This window comes from Idiotropiscis lumnitzeri, chromosome 12 (assembly GCF_059441095.1).
Source record: "Idiotropiscis lumnitzeri isolate Australia: NSW breed Sydney's pygmy pipehorse chromosome 12, RoL_Ilum_1.0, whole genome shotgun sequence".
NCBI classification, from domain to species: Eukaryota; Metazoa; Chordata; class Actinopteri; order Syngnathiformes; family Syngnathidae; genus Idiotropiscis; species Idiotropiscis lumnitzeri.
The window spans coordinates 7,215,512-7,230,905 of record NC_142402.1 but is presented as its reverse complement, the minus strand read 5'-3'; the positions used below and the strand labels follow the sequence as shown (position 1 = coordinate 7,230,905).

The following is a 15,394-nucleotide window of genomic DNA, read 5'->3' as shown; positions in this document are numbered from 1 at the left end:
ACATTTGTTTTTAATTTTGTATTTTCTTCTGATTCAGACAATCAGAGTGGGTGGTACACTACAGTTACAAAAGAGCATTGCCAGAGCCACCCAGGTACACAAGAAAAAAAGAAACAGCCAGCAACCAAACTTGGATTCGCATCTCGGGTTTTCCGGTGTGCCGTTGGCATGTTTTCCCTGTGCACGTGCACAGGTTTTCTTTGGATACCATCTAAATTGTCCATCGGTGTCCGTAGGTGTAAATATGAATGTGAATGGCTGTTTACTTATACGGTACAGTCTGCTCTCCGCATTTGAATGGCGGCCAGTCCAAGGTGAACCCTACCTCTTGCCAAACGTCTACTGGGAAAGGCTTCAGCTCACCTTGATGAGGACAAGCAGAATGGAAAATAGATGGATTGATTGATGAAATGTTAATTAACTTGGCTACCCGGCAGAAAAAAAAAGTCCGAATTTGTTTTCACTTGCAATGTACTGAAAGCAGCACGCATGTCCGAGCCAAAGTGACCTGTTAATATTTCCGTGACCGTTAAAGGATCATGTAAAATATGAGGGATGTGCTTGGAATAGAAATGAAGAGACCAGGTGAGAGAAGAATTTTTGACACTTGCACTGCAGTGACATTTGGAGAGACTGGAACTATTTTTAAATTGCGATTCAAAGCATGGCTGCAGAGAACTTTTATGTATAAAAAGTGTTGTAATCTACATGTAAACTTCATTCTACTCCCTGAAAAGAAGTTCTACTCTGAGGGAGCAATTCCTAAGGCACCTGTGTCAAACTCAAGGCCCGGGGGCCAGATCTGGCCCGCAACCTCATTTTATGTGGCCCGCAAAGGGCAAATCATCTGCATCAACTTCCTGTTTCTAGCATATTTTCTTCACTTTTAACAACACTGAGATATGAGATATTGCCATTTATTTGTTACCAATCCTCCCCTTTTAAAATAAATTGAAAAATTCTTGAACAATTACTTACTAGCTTCTGATTTAAAAACAGGCTTTCCAATCAATTTATATGGGTTCACAGTGAGGGAAACCACAACTACAATGTGGCCCGTCCACAAAAATGAGTTTGACACCCCTGTCCTAAGGGAAGCATTATGGAGCTGGCGTTTGTACCGAACCACTGGACGCATGAGGTGGGAAATGGGTACCAGATTTACGAAATTTTTTTAGAAAAATAATCCTACTCGCTAAGTTTAACTTAATTAAATGCATGAATGTTGCATGATTTTACGGTGGAACATCTAAGGTTCAAAATAATGGTGACGCTGGCTTGGACAAGATTTGTGAATTTTCCATAAATTCCGATTATAGTGAAGTTGGAACCTTGTTTAAAATATAAAAAAAACATAATACAACTATTTGCAAATTTGTTCTTCAGATTTGCAAATCATTTTCAGCCTTTATTCAATTCAATTCATTCGCAAGATTTTTTGCGTTCAAACTGATTAATTAAATGTGAATTTAATAGTTTTTGTTTATTTTGTTTTGTTTTGTAAATATTGACTCATCCTGAAGTAGATGCCTGTGACATGCTTCAAAACGCTTGGACAGGGCACGTTTTCGCCACTTTGTTAAATCACATGTCCTTTTAACATTACTCGCTAAACATTTTGGAAATGAGGAAACTACCTGTTTAAACTGTGTATTGTTGGTGTTATTATTTTCCATCCTTACTTGATGTACAGCTTATGTTGCTCAACAGTCCAGAGTCTCCATTGTCATATTTTACTCTTCAAAATGTCATACATTTTGCTGAAATATGCAGGGACGTCTCGAAAAACAAACTTGGATGGCAGCACATGTTGCTCCCAAACCTGTATGCGCTGTTCAGTATTAATGGTGCCTTCACAATGTGCAAATTACCCGTCATGGGACTAACACCCCCCCCCCATCGCAGATGCTGGCTTTTTAACTTTGCTCTGATAACAATGTGGATGTTGACAGATGATTTCCAAACACAATTTGAAAATGTGGACTCGTCAGACCACAGCATATTTTTCCAATTTGCGTTCATCCATCTCAGATGAGCTCAGGCCCAGAGAGGCTGGCAGCGTTTCAGTGTTATGATCATGTATAACTTGAACTGTGGTGTGAATATTCTATCCTGGAAATGTATTCAATTAGTGACAGGGTCAACGTACATTCAATTTGGACATCCACTGACACTCGTCTATTGTTGCTCACACCATTATGCCTTCAATCACATATAAAGTAGCAGTTGTTCTCGCAAAACCGTTTATTCCTCCCACATTGCTTGGCTTGAGACTCAAGGAAAAAAAAATCAGTCATCTGCTTCTAAGTTATAAATATAGAAATTTTGTGCTGCTATATATGAATGCAAAACGTCTGAAATGCTCTCTGGATTTTCTTTATTTCCATTTTTTTCTGCTAACTAATTCAAAAAATGCTGCTGCCAAATTGACACTCCGTGAGCCGTAGAAAGGAGATTTAGGGGAGTAAGAGGGGGACCGTGAAAGCGGCAGACGGTCCGACTGAATGAAGGAGCAAAAAGAAATTGGAGACGGAGATGAAGAGAAATGAAGTGAGACAGTGGGTGTCAGAGGGTGGGGGGGGACGTTAACGCTAGCAGAGTGAGAGGGTGTGTTTGTGTGGGTGTTTAGATTAGGTGACTAAAGTATTTGTCACACGTTTGTGTGGAAAAAGATAGCAAATGCATGTGTGGGAGAAAGCCGCCTAATACACATAAAGTGGTGATGTATATTTTCCATTTGGCTCCAGATATTCTTTATTTTGCGTTCTCAACGTCAAATCCCTCTGTTTTTTTTTTCTCCTCTTCAACCTCTCCTCCTCCCATCCACATCTCCTCCTCTCTGCTCCCTGCAGGCACTTCGATAATCCAGGTGACAGCAACAGATGCTGATGACCCGACTTATGGGAACAGTGCCAGACTAGTGTACACACTGGTGCAAGGCCAGCAGTACTTCTCTGTTGATCCCCAGACAGGTGAGTGTGTTTCTTTCCACCAGTGTGAGTATGTGTGCGTCCATCTGCGACTCACTTCTTGGACAACACTTGCAAGCCAAAATGTGTGGAACGACACTCAGACACCGAGTTAGTCCTGATGCTGTGTCAGCAGCAGGTGACCCTGACTACATTTGCATATACAAATGAATGGAGTTGCTGACAAAGTGGGATCTCTTTACTATTTTTTACCATTCTCGGTGAAGTTGTAGTTTTCATGTGTCGCCACCTTTACAATGAAGGTTCGCACTCAGTGTATTAAATAACTACATTCGATGATCGACTGCTGTAATTGTTGTGGGTGGTGTTCACAATCATAATGTAAATTTTTACTTCGAGAGGCACAGATGAAGACTTTATTTATTTATTTTTCTAAACAGTTTCTTATTTTCATCCAGCATGAACAAAGTACTGTATTGCTTTTGTCTTTTTGTATTTTCTAATCAATAGAGAAGCTTAAAATGGACTCAGGTGTTAAAATGCACCCGCTTGATATGTCGACACGTAAGAAATGCCATTACGCCCGAGTTCAAAATGGAAGTTTCATAGAAATATTGAGACTTTTTTCTTCACTTTCCTTCCATCCTTATCCATATGCGGTAGTTGTCGATACCCACCAGCTCCTCCCCGCCAGGCTTCCTCTTCTTGAGTTACAATAAGCGTGGTAGCAGTCAGCAACTGAGGCTGAAACATGCACAAAAAGCTGGCTCCGATATTTAATCGATGGAAGTGTATACTGTACATGCCTGAGGAATTTGGTTTCCAATTGATTAGGCTGGGGGTGTTAATCCAACTCTAACAGTAAGGTGTTTACAGGCATTTATAAAGTTTTGGTCTCCATTGATTTATTACAATACTGGAGTTGTTTTTTGTTTTTTTTCCTGCGTAACTGTATTGAGTGGTAAAGGGCTTTGAGTACGTTCAAGACAGAAAAGTTTACCCTCATTGGGTAGGACATCAATTCAAGAATTCAGAATTCTGCATTTTGAGCGAATGCATAATAAACAATCATTTTGGTGTGATTCTCAAACGAGCACTTTTTTATTGTTTTAATTTCTTTTCTTCCCGACCGACTGACCAGCACAAAGTAGGGCCCACTTGCCACATGTGAGGCATCCACAGTCTCTGAGTGGTTCTTGTCAAAATAAAACATTGAGTTATGCGCTGCTTTTGTTTTTTGCTGTGCACGCATGACAATAGTGCAAGCGCAGCAACGTATCCGTGTTGCCAATTTAGAGAAATTGCCACGCAATTTAATGACTAGAAACGATTATTAAAATAAAAAGAAAATGAAAAAGAGTATAGCATGAATAACATCTACCCCATTTAACAGCTTATTAAAAATGATACTTATCCCCTGCTTGATAAGAAGACATTAATTTCAGATTTAACACAACAGAGGTTAGAATGTTGGTGTGGCCCTCGATAGCCGTTTAACTTTTAACATTAATTGCTCACCCTTGACTCATACTATTTGGACCATAGATCAGCTGACTGAGCATTGGGTTCCCGATATTTTTACACCTCAGACCCGTTTAACGTACACATATTTTTACAAATGTCATCGCCGCTGTGCAGCAAAGCCTGAGCGAGCGGGCGGGTGCAGGGATAGTGTGCAGTTGCCCACGTCACGTACACAGCCAACGACATCATCCGCAAGGGGAGAGCTTGCAGTTTACTTGCATCAACGCCGATGTCATGGACAAACCAGTGAGTCCGCTTCCTCAATGTCAAACACTGCCTAACTCGGACATACTGCGCGCCCTGATTTGAATGTGAATCAGCGACCCCATCACTATTGGTCGGGTCTTGGCTACTTTCCATCCCTCAACGGCGCACAATAGCGCAAAATAATAAAAAATACTCCACCCATGTGCATTGCACTTTGTGCTACACTTGCACTGAGCCCGAAAGTAGGGCAGATTGTATACAATAATGTCAATTCTAATAATTAATTTCATTGTCAAATTGCAAATGTCATAAAATTGTTAACTACACTCGCGAAGCTTTCAGTAACACTTGTTAGCGAGGTGAGTCTCTTCACTTTGACCACTTCACCTGACAAAACAATGAATTTCATGACTGTTGACTATTTGTTCATCATACAGTGTAAACCAGGAGTGGGCAAACTTTTTGATTCATGGGCCACAATGGGTTCTAAAATTTAACAGAGGGGCCGGACCAGCTGCACATGGATGGAGTGTTTTGGTAACCTCACTTCATCTGAGAAAAAGAAAATACACAATATATGCTTTCATTTTAATATATGCTTTCATTTTAAATGAAAATGAACAAACGCATTACAACAAAATATGGGGACACATCAGAATTAAAGGGAAAATAAAACATGTGCAAGGTTTATTTATTTAACTTTTTTCAAGTTCGGCGGGCCTGATTAAAATGTTTAACGGGCCGCATGTGGCCCCCGGGCCGCAGTTTGCCCATTTCTGGAGATGTCTGGACTTATACTGCATCACTTACCTACAAGTTAAATTCCTTAATTGGCAGCATGATCATCACATTCTTTCTCATATTGCTCCAAATGTTCTGATTTAAAGTCAAGTCAGTTTGATCTACATAGAAACAATTCCTAACAATAGTTATCTCAAGGCACGTTACTCATTGAGCAGGTGAGCGCACACTACTCATAAATACTACACATTCATTCAGAAATACTACATAGCAACTACAAGAAATATAACAGACACAGTATAAAATACTGCTCTTAAATCTGCACAACTGAAAAACATTTTTAATGCAGCTCTTGAGTAAAAAAAACAAATTGATGCACGAAAGCTGAAAAAGCGAATGCACTTGCGCAAAAGAAAAGCAAATTTGCTCAAGATGGTCAAGAGCAAACACCTAAATTATACGCAAACAAGTGGATTTAGTCATGAGTGACGTGTGTACACGAGCACGCAGCTTGTGGAAGCGGGGGTAAACACAACAAAAGCAACGTGCAATTCCAGGTGAGCATGCAACACTGAAAAAGGAAAGATTTCCTATCGTTGTCTTTCTCATAGCACTGCTCTTGCCACTTCCCTCCGTTACTCACATGCACTGGCGTACGCGCACACACATTGATATATTCCCTTGTGTACTTCTCAAGTTCTCTTGTCACTCATCCATCTTTCCTGCTCTTGCCCACTTAGCTACCACACCCCTCTTGTCCCACCATATCCACACTTCTCCCTGACACCCACAAACAAAGATGCATTTCTCTATTACTTGGCAAAAATGTATTCTTGCAGTTCGAGTCGTGTCAATGCAACAAAGCCGTGCAGTAACTCTATAGTTGCGACCTCTGGTTAAAAAAAAAAAAAATCAAAAAGAAATGGTGTTTTGTGAACTGTTAGGAGGACAGATTACCAAGGGCTCAAAGGACTTGTGTGCTGTGTGTGTTCTCAATATCCTTCCACCTTGTAAGTAACTCAAGGATAAGTGGAGGTCCACACCGGTGGAGGGCACCTTAGTTTTTAAAATGTTATTAATATCACAGCTTTATGGTTATCCATAAGCATTGAGCCTTTGGGTGAATTTGTGGATCAGAGGTGAAGGATTTGAATTCATGTTTGACGCCCGCTCATAGCATTCAAGATGTTTGGAAGACAGCCTTTATATTCCCCACAGGGGTCACAGGCTGTTTTGCTCGGTGAATGTCGAGCTTTACCAATTGATTGCTGATTTTGGCCAGCGAGAGCTGCCGTTCCTTTTGACTTGAATTGTTCTATACAGGGCGATTCACGCTCAATGTGCAGTAGATGTGGCAATGTTTAGTATTCCAAACCTGTCCAGCCTCTTCTCACTGCTCTGTCTGCCTTTTTCAATCACCCTCTTTCTCAATGGCTCAATCATTGGCGGACACATTCAAAATGTACACGTTCAGCCGACCACACTTGTGAATTATGCTGTGGAATTGTCACATTCTTACTTATTCAGAACAGCTCGATTGAATATGACTGAACGTCATCTGCCGAGTCATCTAGACCTCAGCAGAAGCTGCAATTTATGTGCCCACGCAAGTCACACAATGAGGTCATTTACACAGAGGTGATCAATGTTTAATGCATATTCTCTGCGCCATTACCGTATGAGACACTTAACAATTTATTGATATTGTGCTCCAGACCGTCCGTGTTACATGGATTTTCACCCGCCCCTCCAAATGTACATCTTCTCTCATCATATACCAGTCAGGGAAACCCCCAAAAATAAATCAGCGCATCAAATCTTTTGGAAAGCTGTGTTTTCAGCATGGTAACACTTTCTATTGATGTTGTCATCTTGTTTGATTTATTTTTCTCTTTTTAAAAACTGCAAGAGGAACCTAAGTGCTCACTTGAACTCGCTAACACGAAGTAATTTAATACTTAGTAGATGAAACAAAAACTAATTTTCCACAAGGACGTATTATACAATATACACTCATGAAAAAAGCTTTTTATCGTCCGATTTATGATTAAATTCCCAGCTTTAATTTAAGAGATTTCTCAAAAACAAGACCGTTTTCAAAACCGACGCTGCTGATGCTGTTGAAATTCTCTGCAGACCATGGCTTGCGTTGTAAGATGTGAAATGTCAGGTAGGCCTACGAAGGCTGAATTAGTTATTTCCGAATGCAACTACATCCCCAGTTGTTATTTCAGTTGTTTATTTATTCCTCCTCTCAAAATTTGCATTGCACAGGTTATAGGTCACAATGATGGTAGAAAATGGGAATCTTGGCGTTGCTTTTTTAAATCACAAGAACCTGGCCATTTTTATTTTTGAACAAAAATGGAGTGGTTGAAGATGACCATTTTATGTCTGACTGGATGTCGAGATAACTAAATAATGCACTAAAAATAATGAACTCATGAACTCAGTTGCATTTACTTCCTGTAGCAGCTGACCTCTGCTCACCGTGCAGTCATACTTAGAGGAGAGGAGCGTTACTGTCACATTGATGGATTTTAGATAGTTTTACTTGAAAAATTAGCTCAACTGTTCATTGGAAAAATCCAAATTAATTTGCACACTTTGCAAAGCCAAATTCAAATACCATAATTGTTGTACATCTTTGGTGTATCATTCAACAGTTTCTTTCTGTATTTTACAAGAAAATAATCATAATCAAAGATCACAGAAAGCTATTAGAACATTCTGAGTAGAAATATACTTTTATATTTTTTCCATATTAATCCCAAGATTTTACTCAAGTAAATATCGGTTCCAAGCTTCGTAAAGAAATTGTAATTGAAAAGCATGATTAATCGTCAATTCTGTATATTTTTGCAATCAATTAGTTTAAAAGAAATCGCTTGACAGCACTACTAAATACAAAAAAAAAATAAATACAAGTTGAGGTGGCGAGCTCTGTCACTAACTTTGTAGAGATATTCCATGTAAAAACTGGTCACCGCAGAACACACACACCTGCACACACACGTACAAAATCTACGGAGACTGACAAACAATTAATCTGCATTAACTCACTTATTTTTTCATTATGTGCATCCTATTAAGTGAGCATTCCTGGAAGGAGCTGCAAAGCATCTGGACCAAACACCACTTACCACATTTTATTAGCATGTGTAGCTGCTGGCATCTTCAAAATAAAATGAGCACACAGTCTTTTTGTTCATTCGGATGCTCAATTTGATTCACTTCAATTAGCCTCAAACTAAAACCGGCATTGTAAAAGTAAGTACATAAATAAAAATTAAATGAATCAAATAGTCCAGGTTTAGACAAAACACAACATACTCAATAGTGTAGATTAACGGAGACCCAACAATTACACACTGAGAGAGGATTAACTCTGAACACGAAACAATCGGCTTCACCCCAACTTGGAGCCGACCGATGTCCATTCGATTAAGATTCCGTCCCGGTAGAGATATGGAGCCTGATGAGAGCTGGCGCTAAAGTAAAGTAAATTGAAGCGAGACAGAGAACTAAATTGCAAAGGAGAATTGAACCAATCATCTTGTACCTCTGTTACTCGGACAAACTATCGATTGTTAGAAAACTACAGTTGTTTGTTTTACATTCATACTCGAGCGAAATTGCATTTTCAGTATCAGGGCCACTGGCATCTTTTATCCCAGTGGCCCCATACTGGTTGTTGCAGCTAGCTTTGCAAAACAACGTGCAACAAGTGTGAATATTATTGTATTATTATTTAGATTTTTTTCTTTTATTTCATATGTACGGCACTTTTGTTACAGCTGTGGTTGCTGTTTATGTACTCTGATGATAAAATTGAGTGAGCAGCCATCCACCAATTGTAAACAGAAATTATGTGCATGTTCAGAGTTTTCCATTTTCCAAGAGCATTTACAGAACATGACTGCAATTACAGCCCAAGATCCTAAAGTTCCTGAAATAACTGTTGAAACATAAAAAGCTGAAATATTACTCGGGGGTGGGGGGCGCATATCATGCTTTAATACATATATGAATGCCCATAGATGAGAGGGAGATGGGGGGGGGGGCAGTGCAGTTGAGTGCATCACGCTGTCCTCTGGCAGTCTAAAGCAGCAGAACGAAGGAAGAGTTCAAGGCGAGTCTGACTCAGCCTTCACTAGAAGATACAAGCCTACCCAAAAAAGAAAAAAATGGGGATAACGAGAACCGGCTGTAGACTGCAAGTTGACGATGTTACCACAGGAGATTAGCCAAATAAGTGCAATGGGTCCTTGGCTTTCTAACTTTTACGGACTTAAAAGCAGGTCAGACAAATCAAAGGTGAGATATACTTAATTATTAATTTTGGAGGGAAGTAATGCAAGGGTGAAAAAACAGGTTTGATTTTAGAGAGGAAGGCAAGTTTAAAAATATTGCCCTTTGCTCCAGATGAGTGCTAAATTTGAGGTTCCTGCGCATGAATGAGGCCAAGTCATTATATTGTTATGTGGGGGTCAACCACAAGCATTTCCCTTTAACAAAAGGTCACATGTGTTGTATTAAAAAGCTGTGGTGTCTATTAACATTTAAATGCAAAAAAAAAAAAAAAAACTGCCACTGCAGTCATATTTAATTGGGTAAATGTAATTCTAATTGGATTGTTGTTTTATTAAAAGGAACTCAACAATGAAATATAAAGAATGACTTTAAATCTTTAAAAATGCTGATTAAGGGACAAAACAAGGCCCTGCAACAGAAAAAAAAAATGCTGAAAGTATTACTATGCTGCATGCATTAGTTAATAAATGATGAGCAACTTTATGTGCACAATCTAATGAGGTTTAAGATCTGCTTTGAATATTCTACTTTTATAAGGGTAACACCAAAATGACACTGACAAGGGATTTTAATATTGCAATGTTTATTATTGTGGTTGTAATTTGCAGTAGTGCCAAACTGCACTGCATGCTACCGAGTGCAAATTTGAATATTTTAACGACATGGGGAGGGGGAAATATCAGACATTACTCATAGGAAGAAAAAAAATGCTATTTTACATGACTGTAAACTAAACTATGAGAGTAAAAAATCTCTAAGACTGTTCAGGTCACGGCATATCGCATGCTGCTTCCAAATCCGACTAGACATTATGAAATGACATTCGTATATATGCTGTCAGTACTCTATTATCTTGCTCAGTGGCACGCAGCAATGCACCACTTCACCTGCGTGAACAGATTCTGTACCTTTTAATAGGCTCCAATTTGCAACGGTGCCCGTACAGCTGCCATTCAAATTTTGAATCCGCTAAACATCTGGCCAAGGCTCCGCCACTCATGAAACTGACTTGAATGACTTTTTAAATACTCTCCAGGTATTCTGCGCACTGCTGTCCCTGACATGGACAGGGAAACTCAGGACCAGTACCTTGTGGTTCTCCAAGCCAAGGACATGGGTGGCCACTTGGGAGGATTATCTGGCACCACCACCGTCACCGTTACGCTCTCTGACGTCAACGACAACCCTCCACGCTTTACTCAGAGTGAGTAACTTAATATCTCAGACTACCCCACACAGGGAATGAATCACGACATTTGTTAGCATATATAAAAATCCAGAATAATAACCTGCCTCACACCTCCACCACAACCTGACATGGATGCTCACAACGTTGACCAAAGACAAAAATTCACCTTGTTAGAGCAATTATCATGTGAGATAAAAAAGAATATGTCATATTCTTGTTACGCTTCAGCTTTTGTCAGTACAATAAACTGGACAGTTGTTTACAAAAACAAACACTCAGTGATGGCAGAAACAATTGACTTGTTTTCATGAGCGGCCAGAAATGTTCTTGAACCTTTTTGACCTGCACGTCCTGTCAGGAGTTTCGCGTAGGCAGAGGTCAGGCAGAGGTGGGTAGTGCGAGCTTTCATCAGACATTCAGTCAGGGATTCCATTCTTCTACGCAATGACCAACTAGCTATCACTAGCACCTCTGATTAAATTTTTAATTGAAGAAGCTTTCCTCATAAGTCTTTGATAGATTATTCTTTATTCCGACTGATTATATGATGTAAATATGATAATGTCTGTTTCTCGTTATTTCGAAGCACAATCGTTTACATTGACGTGCAAAACAACCGCAATCATTTAAACATTTGAATTATTTGATGTGATTGACCCAATTGGAATAGATTGTTGAGCTTCAGTTAATGCCCAGAAGGAGGCTGGTATTCTGGTTAGTGTATTCTCTTTAAGGTTTCGCACTGACTCTGGCTAATAACTACATTTGACATCAGTTTATTTAAAATTGTGATGCTCATAATATGTGGCTAATTTTAACAGCTCCACTAGTAGGACTGTATCCAAAATTTGGGTGAATCGTATATTTTCTTTTAAGGAGAAAGTCTTCAATAATTTGAAAATTAAACATCATCAGTATATATATATATATATATATATACATATATATATATATATATATATATATACACACGAGTTACAAATACCATGACTAGTTGTTTGCTTCTTAAAGCAAAATAGCAACAATATCCCGTATCCTACTTTTAAAGTGATGTTATCCAATCTCTTGAATGCAAAAGCCCCGAAACATTGCTTGGAGGCAAAGGCTGAAAGCAATGAGGAAAAGCACCCAAATGCAGACTAAAACCAACCAAAATACACTCAGAGCATTTTAGGTACGCTAATAAAATGGTCTTTTAATCCAAAACGATATTAGCACAATTTTATGGTTAGCCTGGCAATCTAAATCTGAATCTGAGCCACAACAATATGCCAAGACATTCAAGACTGTAGCATGTAAAAGCTGAACTATGCAATTGAATTATTCATGTACGGCTACCTGAATACGCCACGTTATTTGCATTATGGTTCCGACTTCATGGAGATCGGAGAGTACAACCAGTGTGATGTTAATGAATTAATGAATTGAAAATGAACACTGCATGACTAACAGGGGAACAACTAATATGTTGAATATTCAAAATTGTATGGACATCCTCAGCATCATGTAGCAGCGCATGTTGAGTCAAGAGGAGGCTTGGCAAAGGCTGACAACTCGGCGGCTTGTCTCTAGTGCAGCCGACTCCTGGCTTTAGTGCCAAAATTGGACTAATGATGTCCTGCGGTGGGCCTAGTGCTTGTCAAATTGAACAGCCTTCAAAGATGGGTTTTGGACTGCAAAAGTTTCTTGGAAGAAATCCGGGCTTACTCTCATCACTGTGGCAGATGAGACCTCAAGGTGCCAAAAACAGAAAAAAAAAATTCTCGTTTCTTTGAAATACCGCGATGACTAACGAACTGCATGCTTTTGCTTGAATTGCATCTTGCTGTCAATTTATTCGAATAGATTTATTTATTTATTTTTTTACATCTTTTCAAATTTATTTTCTTCTGCCTTCAGAATGTCCTGCGCCTTCATTTGCTGCCTCTTTGTGTGTGCGTGCGTGTGACTGCGTGTACATGTACATTGGTCTCTCATGCTTGCTCACACACCATCAAAGCCCTCCTTCCCCATTCCACTCAATTACACACCGAGGCTCTAAAAAAGAAGACGAAAAAAAAAAACAGTCGCTGTCAGATGTAGACCTCATGTCTTCCAAGGTCACCATTGCTGATTCCATGCGACATTTACAAGAAGGAGCGGATTACACCGGATTGCATACAACCCAGGTATCAGCTGTTTATGATAGCCCGAACAAGGTGAAAAAAAAAAAAAAAGTCCTGCTTTGCGGGCTTTTTACAACACCCCAAAACCTCTCCCTCATTCAAAGCATGATTCCAGGAACTAAGTGGGTTTGTTGTGTGAACACTTTTGGATATTATCAAGGGATTTCATATGCCCTAGAGGAGGTAGAGTAGCAGCAGACAGAAAGTAGGCTACCGTAGATTGTTTTCGGTTAAATGGTGAGGGGAAACTGTGGAATATTTTCAGAAGGTTCCTTTGGGTCTCATTATTAAATGCCATACTCCATGTTGCAAATATGTTTGGACCGCCAAATATTTTTTGATGAGTAAACCCTGAGTTCTTTGTTCGCGTGGTTTTCAAACGACTTGGGAAAAAAAAATAAAACTTTAATTTGATCGTCATCCATATCAAAAGAGCTTTTAAAAGCTCAAAGCCCCTTTTGAATAGTGACAAATATTCCTCAAAACAAAAGGAAGGTTTTTAGTATTCAAAATTATTCCGGACAAAAGATTATTTGATGCCTGTAACCCAGAAAATATCTCTGGATTCTTGTTATTTTTCCACGAACTCTATTTTCAACAACTGTCCACATTTTCAAATAGCATTTCGCGAGCTGATAATGTTTAACTGACATCATCTCCTTGAACTGTGTTAACAAGTAAGATTGATGTAAGAATTTAGCAAAAGGGGAGTTTATATTACTGTCTCATTCCACATCAGCTCACTGCCTGATTAGGTTCTTAATTATGGCAAAGCGGTGTTGCGGACGACACGGCTGGATAATTGTCAGAATGTAAGCAAGCGCGTTGGGCCTCAAATCACATTTCAGGCTATCATCGTCTATTTACAAAGCTTGGGCATTGATGAGCTCGTGTGCGGCTGCAAGCAATCCACTGGGAAATTAGAATGATGGGACGTTCATGGTGTCGTCTTGCTTTGTAGTGAGGCGATTGCGTTGACGGGCAAAGTTGCAATCTAATAACCAAGTCATTTATTCCGACATATTTACGTATGTTTACAATGTCTGCATAATTGATGGCAGCTACTGTTGTTGAATTCCCTACAGGATGTATTGAAAGATACTTGTGGCATTGTTTCTAAGAATAAGAACCTCACTTCATTCTTCATCGATGGCCTTATTTTATGGTGTAGCAACTTTAAAAGTGGGTTATTTGGAATAATATGTGTAGGTGGCATCAATGTCATTAATATTTTCCCCCTTATTGCATGTTCTTCATCACCTTTTATGACATTGTCACTAAACAGCAAAACAAGACATCTCATTTTACCTTATTTCCTTTAGCAATTTCTACAAGGAACTGTAAGCAAGACAGCATCAATGCAATAAAAGAAAAACAATGAGGGCAAGCTCATCTTGCTCATCTAAAAATGTAAAAACAAATATGACCCAGTTCTTCCTAGTGCATGGGAAAATCCTCATTTCCCTTTTGAGAAAAACATGGGCTGTATTGTCTATTGAAACACACGCCTCACTCAGTATTTGCATCGTTGCTTGTAATATGCACACGACAATGATACACAGACAGCAATAACAGAACAAGAGTTAAGAACGCCTAAATATGATAAAACACCAAATGAACTCCTTATGCATGCTGAAGCATTCAAACTGAGGCAGCTCTTAGTTCAAATATTCACCAGAACAATGGAAGTATATGGACAATATAATTACAACTTTATTTATATAGTACTTGCAGCTGTAACAAAGCACTTTACATACAGTATCACATAAAATATCCATAATACAAAAACAAAGACAGTTTAGTTTGAACATTATATAATACTTGTAAAATATTACTATGTTGCCGTTTATTTTCCCTACTTTTACACTCTACAAAGTGCACTTTTATTGCCACCTCAGTTTCCATTTCATCGCTGCGGTCTTATTGCATCCATTTTGTGGACTGACCAATTTATAGGAAAGGCGTATTGATAACAGACTCACATTTTTGAATGCATCGCAGTACATTATTCATTAATCTGGATGGACACTTTAGCCTATTTTGTCGGTCTGTGCCGCAGCTTCCATCTGAGACGTGGGCACCCTTACGTCCTTACACTTTCGTCCTTATTCTTAAAAAATATGGTCGCCATCCGTCTTTGTCCCTTTTAAAGCACTTCCGTCCTTTTATTTTTCAATATTTATTTTAAACTCAACCGGATTATAAAATGTCATAGGAAGAAGTGAAGATATGTCATTTAATAAAACGTGGGTTTGTTGGCTTATCAATTAATTGTGATTGCTTCTTTTTTATTTTTAATAGTTTGAAAACAGGGAGAATATTTG

The 15,394-nt window shown here is 39.0% G+C and overlaps 1 protein-coding gene across 1 annotated transcript in view; it reads left to right on the top strand.

The window, feature by feature from the left end:
* cdh24b (cadherin 24, type 2b) overlaps positions 1-15,394 on the top strand; it is a 175,961-nt gene that overhangs the window by 100,611 nt on the left and 59,956 nt on the right. The window contains exons 4-5 of the mRNA XM_088310657.1: positions 2,853-2,972; positions 10,753-10,920. Of these exons, the coding sequence (XP_088166783.1) occupies positions 2,853-2,972; positions 10,753-10,920 (288 nt within the window). The remainder of the gene's footprint in view (positions 1-2,852; positions 2,973-10,752; positions 10,921-15,394) is intronic.